Source organism: Lampetra planeri, chromosome 27, assembly GCF_965212315.1.
Source record: "Lampetra planeri chromosome 27, kcLamPlan1.2.h2, whole genome shotgun sequence".
In the NCBI taxonomy this organism is placed as follows: domain Eukaryota; kingdom Metazoa; phylum Chordata; class Hyperoartia; order Petromyzontiformes; family Petromyzontidae; genus Lampetra; species Lampetra planeri.
The window spans coordinates 1,637,282-1,651,546 of NC_136133.1; the positions used below are offsets into that span (position 1 = coordinate 1,637,282).

The 14,265-nt window shown below is 57.7% G+C and overlaps 1 protein-coding gene across 1 annotated transcript; it reads left to right on the forward strand.

Moving 5' to 3' along the window:
• Positions 1-1,828: 1,828 nt before the first annotated feature.
• Positions 1,829-8,194, forward strand: LOC144727973 (uncharacterized). The gene is made up of 2 exons (XM_078607133.1): positions 1,829-2,765; positions 5,060-8,194. Exons 1-2 carry the CDS (start codon positions 2,633-2,635, stop codon positions 7,960-7,962), a joined length of 3,036 nt encoding a protein of 1,011 aa, XP_078463259.1. The 5' UTR covers positions 1,829-2,632; the 3' UTR covers positions 7,963-8,194.
• The last annotated feature ends 6,071 nt before the right edge of the window (positions 8,195-14,265 follow it).

The window sequence follows — 14,265 nt, forward strand, 5'->3', positions numbered from 1 at the left end:
GACCCTTTAACCTCTTACCACACAAATTAATTTGTTTATGAAGATTTCGCTGGGCGGTGCTGGTTTCGCACGTGGCCAGTAATCCAGCCAGCACTCTAGGTGAGGGTTGGTGGGTCGCATAAAGGTTGTGAAGCTCCCTTTCTGTGGGTGTCTAGGAGGAAGCTGGTCCCTGGCAGTCCAGACGGTGGTATCAGCAGCAAATGTGGACCCCCACTTGCCCCCCTTCTGTTTGGGGTAGAGTGTTGCCCCGCCCCCCCCCCCTCGCGAGCGTGGATTTTCTCTGCTCCAGTTTCCTCCCACGTGTAAACAGTCATTGGCCAATAACCCCTTGATAGAAAAGGAACGCAGAGCTTTGGGGGGGAAATTTGTAGCCGGCTCACTGCCTCTGCCGCTCGCTTGGTTCCTCGTGCATCTGTGTCGTTCTGTCTGAGAGAGACCGAATCATATTTGAAAACAACGAATTCAGATTTAGGAAAGGTTTGTCTACCATTCACTCCATAACAGGTTTTTTGGTTTGATTGCGTAAATATATAAATGTGTCGTTAAAACCCGCTACCACCCGACAGCCAACTAGTAAGGATTAGACTCGGTAGATATTGATGCAGTCACCCAAGCTCTCACAAACCGAGGTCTGCATTCAAAACATTGAGAAGCAATTGACAAGTTTCTTCTTCCTATGGCAATATAATCTGGAACGCATGACCCATGAGCTAAATGGCAATGAATACAACTGGACCTGCGACGCAACACGAGATAGCGTGCAATGTGTAATTGCATCAAGTGTTTGTATATAACACGTTCCTTCGGAGTGGGCAGGTAGGAACTTGGTTGGACAGCGCATTCGTGCACGACAGACACATATGCACGACAGACAGACAAATAATCCCTGGTGGGCAGTGTGGAACCTGTTGTTCCTACCTGTATAAAAGATAACTTGACTTTAGGTAGCCAGGCAGCCAGCCAGGTAGCCAGCCCCCTTAACTATCGGCCCCTCCCCCTTGCTTAGGCCCCTCCCCTTACCCTCCCCTGACCCCCCCCTCCCTCAGGCCCCTCCGCTGACCCCCCCCCCCCCCCATATCTTTAGACTCCTCCCCTGACCACCCCCCATATCCTTAGGCTCCCCCCCTGACCCCCCTTCCCTCAGGCCCCTCCCCTGACCCCCCCCCCAGGCCCCTCTACTGACTCCCCCCTTCCTTAGGCCCCTCTCCTGACCCTCCTCCCTTAGGCACCTCCCCTCTCCGTACCCGGCAGTAGGTCTCCACCAATCAAAGAGCTGTTTATATTACATACATATTTATGCACGACAGACAGTCACGACAGACAAATAATCCCTGGTGGGCAGTGTGGAACATATTGTTCCTACCTGTATAAACCTGTCATGAGTGGCATTGACATTGCTTTTAAATTGCACGCTTCTTTGACGTCACCATGCTGTCGCTGCAAATGCAAGACAGCGATTCGAAGCGGCTGCAGCGGGCGCTCCTTGCACCCCATTGGCCGCCTCGCGCACGTGACCACTCGAGGGGTGGTGGTGGGGGTGTGGAAGTCACGTGCAGCCTTCGCGACCAATCGCGCGTGCCAAGTCTCGCGAGATTTCCGCTCTCCCCCATCCACCCGGGGATCTCGGATCGAGAAATTGTTTTAATTCGCCCTCTGCTGCTACGTAACGCTCCTTCCGCTATTGTATCGCCTTTAATTTACATATATAATAAAACATAGTTGAACATTGTTTGTTAATTAACATCTCCTTAAAATGCTCAGAACGAGACCCTGACTCCTCCCCCACGCCCCCCACCCTCATCCCCCCCACCCACCTAGGGTCAGAGGTCACGGGCCCACGCCGCTCCTCTTGGCCCCCCCAATCCACCGCGATCTTCCCGCCGCACGGGGCCACAGCCCCCCCCCCAACCCCCCCAGCCCCCCCCCAGTCGGGGCCCAGGGCTCGAGGCGTTTGGTGCCGTCTCGCTTCGAGGCTTCCCACTCGCTGGGGGCTGCTGGGTCCGAGGCCTGGGATCGCTACAGACGCTGGGCTGGGTGGCGAGGCGGGCTGGGTGGTGACGGGGGTGAGAACCCCGCGTGCTGGGCCGGGCCTGGGTCCCCGCGCGTCTGTGCCGAGTTGGTGGTGGTGGTGGAGGCTCCACCACCCACACCACCACCGTCGTGGTGGTGTTGGTGGTGTTGTTGGTGGTGGTGCTCTCTACCCCCCCCCCACCCTGGTTCTACTCGAGCTGTTGGTGGTGTTGTGGGGTTTGGCGGGGGAGGGTGGTGTTGGTGGTGGTGGTGTTGTTGTTGTGGGGTTTGGCGAGGGAGGGTGGTGGTCTCTCTTCCTTGGGGGGGGGTTTCGGAACTTTTGCCCGGGGGCGCTCCAAGTCGACTGTCGGGGCCGCGCGTGGCCTGGAACTCCACGCGTCCTCCATCCAACATCCACCGCCAAGTTCTCTCCTCCTTCACGACGTCCACGACGTCCACGACGTCCACTCTCCCCGTCGCAGTCTCCAGCAGCGACGGCCGCCGCTGTCTCTCAGCACCCGAGGAGGTTCCTGGCGAGTCTCGCTGCCGCTCCCCGCCTGGTCCCTGGGCCCCGGCTCGGGCCCTGCGGCCCACTTGGGCCCCGCGGCTGCCGGCCGGCAGCATGAACGCCACGTCGCTGTACGCGTCCACGTGCCGCTGCGTGCTGCGCTGCGACCCGCGCAGGCCGGGGAGCCTCAACGACGTCTGCAGACTGCTGCCCAGCCTGAGGCAGGCGCTGTCGTGCTACGTGTGCGGTGAGAGGCGAGAGAGCGAGACCCCCACCCTCACCCCCCCCCCACCTCGCCCCCCCCCCCACCTCGCCCCCCCCCCCACCTCGCCCCCCCCCTCACCCCCCCCCCCTCACCTCCCCCCCCTCGCCCCCCCCTCACCCCCCCCCACCTCGCCCCCCCCCTCACCTCACCAACCCCCCCCCTCACCTCGCCCACCCCCACCTCGTCCACCCCCACCTCGTCCACCTCACTCCCCCCTCACCTCACCCCCCACCCCACCTCACCCCCCTCCACCTCACCCCACCTCACCCCCCTCCACCTCACCCCACCTCACCCCCACCCACCTCACTCACCCCCAGCACCTCACCCCCCCCACCTCACCCCACTCCGCCCGCCTTCCCACCAACGCCCCCACCGCGCGGCCCTACATCAGCACGGTTGGCTACGTACGGTACGAACGAAGTTCAACGTACATCGAGCTCTGGAGAGGCGTGGGGTGCGAGGTGGACCGAGGGATGTCTGCCTGACCCTCCGCTTTCCCATACCGTGTCAACCCATACGGGTTTGGTCCATACAGCCCTTTCAATACGGGCAAACAATATAAATGTTTAGTCAGTTTGTTTTTCCCCCTTGTGATGGGACTTTGTAGGATGAACGTTGAGATGTATATTGGGCACGGGGTGACCAACCAGGTCTGAATTGGTCTGTAACAAAAAAAGGGCACCGATTAGGGGCTGGCGGGTGTGGGTTTCCCCCGCACGCGGAGACCCCAAACGTGAGTGGAATTGGCCAAACATCCAAATCGACGCACTGGTCGAGGAGGAGGGTGGAGGAGAACCGGGACAGTCTCGGGTCGTCATTCGACACTGATGTCAACCGTGTCCCGGAATCAAACTCGGGTGGCCAACGCCATCGGTTCGTTGGTCCGGTGCTCAGTCCGTTCCCTAAACATTCGGTTGTGATGTTTATCAACCAAACGATGTGGGGGGTGGGAGAGATGTTAGGGAGGGGGTGTGGGATGAGTTATTAGTGACGGAAGTGGTGATGGGAGTGGATTGGTGGTTGGTGGTGATGGCAATGGGAAGTGAATGGAGATGATGAGTTGGTGAATGGGGGGATGGAGGGGGGGTATTGGTGATGGGGAGGTTATTTAATGGAGAAAACAATTCCTTTGGATTTCACACCTGATGATGATTGCTTGTGTTGCAGTCAAAACGCCATGAGAATTGTATTGTTTTATATATTTTTTATTGTTTCCCTTCTGCGTGACTTTACCGAAAGAACCAAGAATAAGCTTAGCACTGTTGAGACTGGGTTAGGGGGCAGTTCCTGCTCGAGGTTGATATTCCGCGCTTACGGAGCTGTGGAGCCGTGCGGCTGCGAGGTGGCGAGGAGAGATGGTGGTGCTGTTCGTCGTCGCCTGCTACGAGCTTCTGGGTTTTCTCTGAACTCCCTCGGGTTTCCTCCCACGTGAAGTCAAACCCCCATCCAATAATGGAATTGGCCAAACATCCCACAAAGCTTAACTTTTTGTTTTATTTTACCAGGTAAGGTCATCTGAGCTATGCAGCTTTTTTTCAGAAGTGACCTCGCCACAAATGATAGCTCAACGAAGTGGCTTATCGCGTGGAAATCTATAAGCAGCGAAATACGATCAACGCACGTTTCTAAATGTGGAGGGGAAAAACCGGAGGACCTGGAGAAAAATCCACGCGACCACGGGGAGAACATGCAAACTCCAAATATACAGCGGGCGTCAGGGTTGGGATCGAACCCACAACTTCCTGCATACCAGGCTAGGCAGTTAACATCTCATAGCCACCTTGGTGTCTCTACATCGCAATGTAGCAGCATCCTGTTGAAAGAGAGAGTGAGGCTTTCCTGGGTAAGTTAGAGGGCATTGGTGAATTTAGACCGAGAGAATGTCCTTGATTCGTGAGGTCGGAGACGTGTTCCATCTCCTTCTGTTGTTGTGGTCCAGTTACATCCCTAGTCCTCCACAATGGTGTGAGGTTAATAGAGTCACTTTACATCGGTTTTGAAATGTTAACCTTTTTCTTTCCCCGATGTTCCCCATTCCGACATCAACATCACTTTGTCCTCGTTCGTCTCCACCACCTTCATCATCATCACTACTATCATCACAACCACCACTACTGACATTCATCATCACTATCAACACCATCATAACCACCACCACCACTGCTAACATAATGCCGCCACCACCACCGCTATCACCACAAGCACCACCACCACCACTACTGTCACTTCCACAATCACCACCACCGCCTCTCTCCCCCCTCACTCACCCCCCACAGCCCAGCTTCTGGTGGACCCGATGGTGCCGGCGAACGGCACCTGCCAGCACTTCGTGTGCCGCGCGTGCCGGGGCCAGCGCCTGCGCGTGCGTCCCCCGTGCTCGTGCTCGCGCGACCCGCACGCCCCCTACTCCGAGTGCCGGCAGCTGGCGCTGCTGCTGGCGTGCTACCGCACCCTCTGCGAACACCTGCTGGGCTCCCACATCGGCCGCGCCATCGCCTCTCGCGCCAGCCACGAGCGCCACGGCCTGGTCCGTGCCGCCGACGACTCGACCGCCGACGCCGCCGCCGCCGGTGCCGCCGCCTGCGCCGCGGCGACGACGGCGGTAGCCGGCGACGGGGACGCCGGCGGGGGCGGCGGCGCGAGCCGCGCGGACAAACCGCCGCAGGGCGCCGGGGTGACCAACGGTGACGCCGAGACTAACGGCGACGAAAGCGGCAACGAAAACGGCGCCAAGAAGCCGAAGAGCAATGGCGGCGGCGGTATCGGCGGTGCCGATGGCGACCGGGGTCCGGACGACGGTCGCAACGAGCGCCCGGAAAACGGTTCTACCGCAGGAATGGAATTCCTGGCTGCTGGAGAGAGTGGCGGTGGTGGCGGCGGCGGCGGCAGCGGCGCAGAGGGGAGCTCCTGTGTCGCGGGGTCAGACGCCTCGATGGGTGCGACCGCCGCCGATGTCATGGCCGGGAGCGTCGCCGGAACGGGGTCGAGTTTGAACGATGGCGGCGATGGCGACACCGCGGCGGAGGGCGGCGTCGCCGGGTCCGTGGCGGTGGCGGTGGCGGCAGACGGCGGCGGTGCGGGCGCGGTGATGCGTGCGGGGATGGTGGACGTCCTGGCCATCCTGCGCGAGGGCTTCCCCGAGTCTAACGGCGACTCCCTCAACGGCAACGGCGACGCCGAGCACCTGGGGCGCCGCCGGCGCCGCCGGCACCGGCACAGGCGGCGGAGGAGGCACTCGGACTCGGAGTTGAACTCGGACTGGGAGCGGTTTTCGGATTTTTCCAAAGCTTCGTCGTCGTCTTCATCGTCGTCGTCGTCGTCGTCATCGGCGTTGGACTCGGACGAAGGCGGCGCCCGCTTGGACCGTTCGGCCGCAGCGCCACCGCTGGTGAACGGGCGCGCACGCAAAGTTCGCGTCGCCGTCATCCGGTGCGACGTCGCCATCGCGTGCAACCTCCAGCGCGAGGAGGAGGAAGAGGAGCGCAAACAGCAGCAGCTACAGCTGCAGCAGCTACAGCTGCAGCAACAGCAGCAGCAACAGCAGCAGTTGCAGCAGCAGCAGCAACAGCAGCTACAACAGCAGCTGCAGCAACAGCAGCAGCAGCTGCAGCAACAGCAACTCCTACTCAGCCAACAGCTGCAGAACAAACAGCAACAACAGCAGCAGCAGCAACAGCAGAAAAAGAAGATGAAGCTGGAGTCCCAGACGCTGAGCAGCTTTGCCGTCGGTCTTGGCGCCAATTCGACAATGGGTGTTGTTGTTGTCGGTGGTGGTGGCGTCAGCCTGGACCTCGCTGCTCGCAGCGTGGCGACGGTGGTGACGTCAGCGGCGGCGGCGGCAACGGTGGCGGCGGTGCCGGCGACGGCGGCGACGCCGATGGTTGCACCGACCCTGGCGACGCCGGCGGTCGCCACGGCAGCCAACGGCAAGAACCAGCGCAAGCGCTCGCGGTCAGACGGTGACGGAGCCCTCTTCACAACGCCAACGCCACAGCCACCGCAACCGCAGCCATCGCCGGCGACAGCGGCAGCAGTGCCACCCAGTCAACACCACCACCATCACCAACACCACCTGCACCAGCAGCATCAGCAGCATCAGCAGCATCAGCAGCACCAGCAGCACCATCACCACCACCAGCAGCAGCAACAGCAGCAGGCTGCGGTGGTGGTGGTCAGCGGGAAGCCGGTACAGCCGGTTCCCGCACCGAAGACGACGGCTAAAAAGCACGGGGGCGCCGGTGCCGGCGCCGCCAGGAAGAACGGCGCCAAGCCTCGCTCCGGCGGCGGGGGAGGCGGCGGGACCTCACGACCGCCCAAGCGGAAGCCGCCAGCGGCCGGTGGCGCGGGCAGCCCCTACCTGGTCTCGTCGCCGCTGGCACAGACCACGGTGTCGGCGCAGCACGTGGCCGCGGCCGCGGCGGCGGCGGCCGCGGCCGGAAAGAAAAAATCGTCCATGTCGGCGTGCGTGGGCGTCCCCTCGGGCGCGATGCAGCCGCCTTCCTCCGCGGCCTCCTCCTCCGCCGCCGGCGGCACCGCGACCACCTCCTCCTCCGCGTCGTCGACATCGTCGTCGACGACGACCACGGCGACGACGAAGAAAGGTTGCAAGTGCGGGCGTGCCACGCCCAACCCCAGCGTGCTGACGTGCCGCGGCCAGCGCTGCCCGTGCTACTCGAACCGGCGCGCCTGCACCGAGTGCGTGTGCCGCGGTTGCAACAACTCGTACTCGGAAGACGGCCGCAAGAAGCTGGAGGCGTTCGCGGTGCCGGAGATCGCGCTGGCGAGCGAGCAGCGCGCGCTCGGCCTGCACGGCACCGTCGGCGCCGTCGTCGGCTCCGCGAGCGGCACCGGCGGCACCGGGGGGCTCTCCTCGCAGTTTGGGAGCCTCGTAGCTGAAGCTCGGACGATGATGTCGGTTTCGGTGGCGGGGGGCGGCGTCGGCGTCGGCGGCGCGGTGTTCTCCAGCGCCGGCTCGCCGTATGGATTGGGGCTGCTCGGCAGCGGCGGTGCCGGCGGGGGACCGGTCGGCGGTCTCGGCGGCGGCGGCGGCGCCGGGTACGGCAGCCTGGGCCTCGGCATCGGTCTGAACCTTGGCCTGAGCGGCGCCGGGTTTCTTAGCGTGGCGGCCGGCACGGGTTTCGACGGGAAGGACGGCGATGAGGATATAGAAATCACGTGACCTCGTCGCGGGGGTGGGGGGTGGACGCTGCTTCGCGTGCCCTCGTCGGGAGGACTTGCGGAACATTCTCACGGCGCCCACAGCAGAGCCGGAACCGGTGACAACGACTCGTGTTCGCGTGTTGCGCCCGTAATCTAACGAGAGTCTCAGCAGTTTTTCTTTTTTACCTCGGGGATCCCCCGATGGCAGTTGTCCCTGCGTGACGCTGCGTGACGCTGCGTGACGCTGCGTGACGCTGCGTGACGCTGCGTGACGCTGCGTGACGCTGCGTGACGCTGCGTGACGCTGCGTGACGCTGCGTGACGCTGCGTGACGCTGCGTGACGCTGCGTGACGCTGCGTGACGCTGCGTGACGCTGCGTGACGCTGCGTGACGCTGCGTGACGCTGCGTGACGCTGCGTGACGCTGCGTGACGCTGCGTGACGCTGCGTGACGCTGCGTGACGCTGCGTGACGCTGCGTGACGCTGCGTGACGCTGCGTGACGCTGCGTGACGCTGTGTGATTGAGCGGCGCAGTGTTTTTATGCCGCCGGCGCGTTTACCGACTGAATGGGGGACTCGATGTTCGCGCGCACGTGCACACGCGTGCTCGCGCACACACAGAGACAAAGAGACCCTGTACAGCCTTAACATACTGACAGGGCAAGTGCTGCCAGCGAGCACCAACGAAGGGTGGCACGGGCACACGAGGGGGTGGGTGGCCGATACCACGCTCGGCCGCCTTTGTCTCCTCGGTGGCGATATTTACACACTGCATCAGGTACTCGTTTGAGGTTGGGTCGACCTAGGGGAGACCCATGACCGGTTCAGATAGTCGTCGCTGGTGTTGGCCATGAGCAGGAATAGAACTTGGGTCGCCGAGTTCGTAGCGCAGTGCGCTAACCACTACGCTACCACTCCCCTCACACTCATGCTACACACACTCCCACTCCCCACACACACATGCTACACACACTCCCACTCCCCGCACACACATGCTACACACACTCCCACTCCCCTCACACACATGCTACACACACTCCCACTCCTCGCACACACATGCTACACACACTCCCACTCCCCTCACACACATGCTACACACACTCCCACTCCCCTCACACACATGCTACACACACTCCCACTCCCCGCACACACATGCTACACACACTCATGCTACACACACTCCCACTCCCCGCACACACATGCTACACACACTCATGCTACACACACTCATGCAGCAAACGCACACAGCCTTTGTGCTGTCAGGCGGGGGCTAGGGGGGACATCACTGTCATCTTCTTCGCGTTTGTTTTCTACGCCTAAATATTCGTTTTTATCAGTAGCGGTGGTGGGAAAGTCTTGTCCATGCTTGGTCACCAAAACGATGGGCTTCGTAAGAGCCAGTGGTGGAGTGAGGTGGTGGAGTGAGAGGTGGTGGTGGTGGTGTCGAGGCAGGAGGCGGTGGTGCTGTGACTGAATATTGGAGGAAGTGGCCAGGAGCTCGGGGATGCTGAGCCGGCGTTACAGAGAATATATTTACACTCCCCACAAACAAATCTACATTCATTCCCTCCAAAGGAACGAATACAAGTTTGTTCCCACCGGCGGACATTTGTTTCCCACTACCCCGTGTACTTTTGAGTGATTGCGCCCTAGAAATATAAATTATGAATAAGTTAGCTTTCCGGATGATGGTTGGTCAGGCACTACAATGGTTAAGATAACATTCAGACTAACCGGATGCTTGAAAAAGTAAAACACCAAAACTATAACAGAAGCAACCTGAGCCACTTGATCCCAGATCATCTTGGACACTGGTTTTACATTTTACCATCGTGAAAATGCACGGATATATACATGCTAATAAAGATCTCCAAATATTGGTTCCTAGGGATAATCAATACTCTTTCCTGGGGCAACCAGTATTTGCAGGGTCCTATATTCTCTGACAGTGGCACCGATGAGTTGCTGGATTAAAATCCAGGAAGTCTCACCTCCTTGACCCGCTCGAAAATGGTGGTAACCCCCGACTAAGGCTCCGACTTCTCCATTCCTCCTCTCTCTCTTAAGAGAGATATTCCCTGCATCCTGGGGAAACCGAGGCGGTGTGGGCTCAGGGATTGAGAGTGTAGGAGGTAGCGAATTGGCAACTCGACGATTTAACGTTCATCAACATCGACGAGTCTTAATCGGCGCGCGTGGGCTGTTGGACTCCTCGGTTTGTAGCCGTCGTGCGTAAAAACCTGCGGCCACTTGCTCTTGAATTGAGGGACCGATTTGTCGCTACCCATCGAATCGCGAGGTCAATCGATCATAGACCAGCAGTCGATCGACGACTGTGGCAAACGAGTCGACCGAGATCACCACGGCACGGCGCCTTTCTTCGACAGAGACGTCGATCAACGAGCAAGATGACTGTGACGAGTGAGATGATCGATTGGTATCCATCTCCTCTTTCCTTTCCACTTTCCCTTTTGCAGAATCGTCGCCTTTGTCACTTCTCCGTCACCCTCGTACGACAAAAAATGTTTCGTTGACGAACAAAAATGAAGGCACTCACAACTTTAATTTCCACTGGCAAAGCAGAGCGGGTTTCTCTTTTGCAGTCGGTTTTGTTTAGTCGATCGAGCGAAGATTCGACTGGACGCAGGGGGGGGGGGGGGAGGGTCTTGCGTGTTTCGGGAAGCGGCGGCAGCGCCGCTGACAAATCTGGGAGCGGCGTTGAACGCGACGACCTCGCCGCGACTTGGCCGCGAAAGCGGACCCTGAACCCTCGCGCCCCCTCGCCCCCTGCGTTTCTGTTGCGGGCAGTTGCATTGAGAAAACACAAGTCGAGTGAGAGTCCTCTCTGAATTGGCACGGCGTTCAGTAGATGCCAAGGGATCCCTGAAGTCGATTTTTTACGCAACCGAGGCCCCCCCCCCCACCACACCAGCTGCTGTTTTGTGTCAGTGGGCCAAGTTCCATATCATCCTTTAATATTGTATTTGGGGTGTCATTTTGACAGGTAATTATCAGTAGTGTGGAACAAGTGGTGGGATGGTTCGATGCCCGCACGAATCGCCCACCATCCTGGCGCGGGTGAACACGGCAGTCCGAGTCCGTCCGACAACCGCGGTGTTTTTACGAGCGTTGACGGTGGAGACGCGTTATTCCTGTCCGAATCAAAGTCCTATTTGGTGAACGCGCTATGCGCCCAAGTAATCCGTGACATAATCACACTAAACATTCACCCACATCTTTTGAAGTGCACGTACGCGAATCCGCGGATCGTCCCATTAGAAGGTGTCGGGGTGTCGCCGCTGCGGTGACTGAAGAAGTCCTGAGTGTAACTTTACGACGTTTTTTTTGTCCTCGTTAACGAAGCTTCAGACTCGTGTGGAACGGTGCCAGGAGAACGGAGACGTTCGTCTTGGGTCGTGTCTGTAACCTTCGCTTAAACCGCCACTCAACCCCGACCCTCAACCTTAAGTCGCTGAGTTATTACCGAAGCCTGACTATCATACGCGATCTGGACCGGTTTACCGTTGACCAGAGGTCGCAATCGAGTACCCGATACCCGTACCCTACCCGATACCCGGCTACCCGTACCCAGCCGGGTACGGGTACTGGTACCCGTTTGCGACCCTGGTGCGGCCGGGTACGGGTAAGGAATCAAAACCCGTTTGCGACCTCTGCCGTTGACTAAACCCGAACCCTAAGCCTAACCCACATTGTGGTTAAGCCATGACATAACCCTATTCCTACCCACACGTTTAAACAAAAAGTGTGAAGTGTGAATGGGTTAACCATGACCTAACTCCCCACGGGTGCTTGGACACGTGATGGATGTCACCTGGACCCATTTGTAAACGGACCCCCCTTCCCCCCACCATCCCTGATGGGAAATGAACGGTTTGAAATCCGCATAAGTTCCCGCATCGTGATCAAAGAAATAAAATTAAAAACCCACAATATTGTTAATTAAATAACACCGCCATACATTTTACATTTCATTTTTTAATAATACGTAATATATGATTTTCACACACATGAAGGCAATCGTTGAGCTAATGCGGGAAACTTGAGGTTTCTCTTGATGATGGTTCCCGCTCAATGCATTGGGGGTTCGCCCCGAGGCTCGCGGATCCGGGTTGAACTCCACGTGAAGTGTCTGTGTGTGGGGGGAGTGCCTGGACAGTTCTGTGTTGTGTACAAGTTCTACGCTTAGTCACACGTGTCAAGTTGCCATTTCTGAGGTACATAATGGGGGGGGCGGGACGTTCAACGGGAGTAATCAAATCTCGGTGCTAGTGGAGGGGGAGAACGACACAGAAATGCGTAGTATTATGCAATAAACAAAAACAACTTTTAATGTCCTAGGAAGACTTACACATTTCCCAGGACAGCTACCTCCGCGACCAGAGGAGGTTCCTGGGAAAACCATGACCGGTGGAAAACCATATTCGCATCTAGTGTGTAAGCAACTCTTGCCGGCAGACGGAAGTACAGGAAGTAGGTTTGTGTGTGTGGGATTCCCGACCCGCACAGGTTATCAATGTGGTGTCTGTAGGTGGCAGTACGGCAAGTCGGTCGATGTCATTTTTGAGCCCTTGTGTGTAGTGGAATGTTGAGTGGTGTTTCCCCTCGTGTGCTGCATGGGTTGTGTGCAGGCTCCTTCGCAGGCAAATCGATAACAATTTACTCCTTGGCCAAACATCATCATACAGGACACTCCGGAATGAGTCTTGAGACTCGGTGAGGCTTGCCAAGGTTAATAAAGGACGATTGTTACGACTGAAGCATCCAAACTATTGTAAAACAGTGGGTGACGGAACAGATGTCAGGTTAGGGATATAGAGCATTATAATTAAAACAATTTGTACTGCTGGTTGAAGGCTTCCCCATGCCGTGTTGGTCGTTGGGCTGTTTGACCATACTTCACCACGCCGGTCAACGCTGGTTAGCGAAATGAGAGCGTCCAGGACTGTTTCGGATATTGCTGACGTTAGCCCCAGGCCAGGAATTGAACTGGGGTTCATAGTGCAGGACCAACAACAAGCGTGCCCACTGCTGCACCACCTTGGCTAAGCGACGGTGAATTTCACCGACTCAGCTCCTCCAGGGCCTGGGTTTGAGTTCGGTTCCTCCGACTCTGAGTCTCCGTGGTTAAGATGAGGTCCCAAAGCGGGCTCTTTCCTGTCGCAGGCCCATCTCTTGTCAGGTGAGAATCACAAGATTACATTCAGGTTTAGCTGCGACAGGAAATTTTAATGAGGGCCAGGGGGTCAGTGGAGGCATATGAATGCCTTTTACCAGGGTGCATGCCAACCACACTACACCGCTGACTACCACTCGACCACACCTCGACCCAGACTACCCAGTGGTGTAGTTACTGTCGAGTGTGCAGGTGTTGCTACTGCACCACGCTACGCGACTTCCATCGCCCTCTGACGAGTTCAAACCCATGCCTCGTGCCCTTTAGTGGCAACACGACTCAAGAGTGGAGGGGGGGGGGGTGAGCGTGCTGTAGATACCGAAGACTTGCTCAAATAAAAACTCATTCAATAATTACCAACAAATAATTCGATTTTGAAGACTGCAGCTGCTTAGGTTTGGTGGCCCCTATTAAAGAAACGACGACCGTGACAAAAATAAAATTTGTCTGGAGAGCGGAGGTTCCCTAACCTGGGATGTGAACACATTGTTGCTGGCGGTGATGATTATGTGAATTGCTATCATTGTAATGATACGATTGTTTTGTTTGTATAATTACCATTCACTTCGATGGGTTGTTGTTGAGGCTCCGAGGCATTGCTAAAGAGCTACCTTTGATGTTGAATCTTTTTTGACAGCCCAAGTTGCGCGGCAGCTAAACTTAATAATCATCGTCGTAATGGTGGGGTGTGGGTTTGTGTGTGCGTATTGATGTGGTCGAGGTGCCCACATTGCCCCACTGTCCCGACCACCTGAGTTCAACTCCTGGCCGTGACAACCACCACCACCCATCATCAAATACTACGATCCCTCGTATAGCCTTAACAGACTGTTGGCCACCCACCCCCTCGTATACCGTGCTGGCCTTCATAGCTAACAGCACCAACCATCATCATCACCGCCACCATTGTCACCACCACCCTCATCGCCACCACCAGCAGCATTACCATTACCACCACTGGTCAATTGGCATCTGTCCTATGGATAACCTGGGTCCTACTATGGGAATGTGGAATTTCCACTACTGCTGGAATTTGACCAAGAAAGATGAGCATCACCAAAGGCTCATTTGTGCATAGACTCTTTGACTTAGATTTACCTGACCTGGGCCTCGCCTTGGTCGACTCG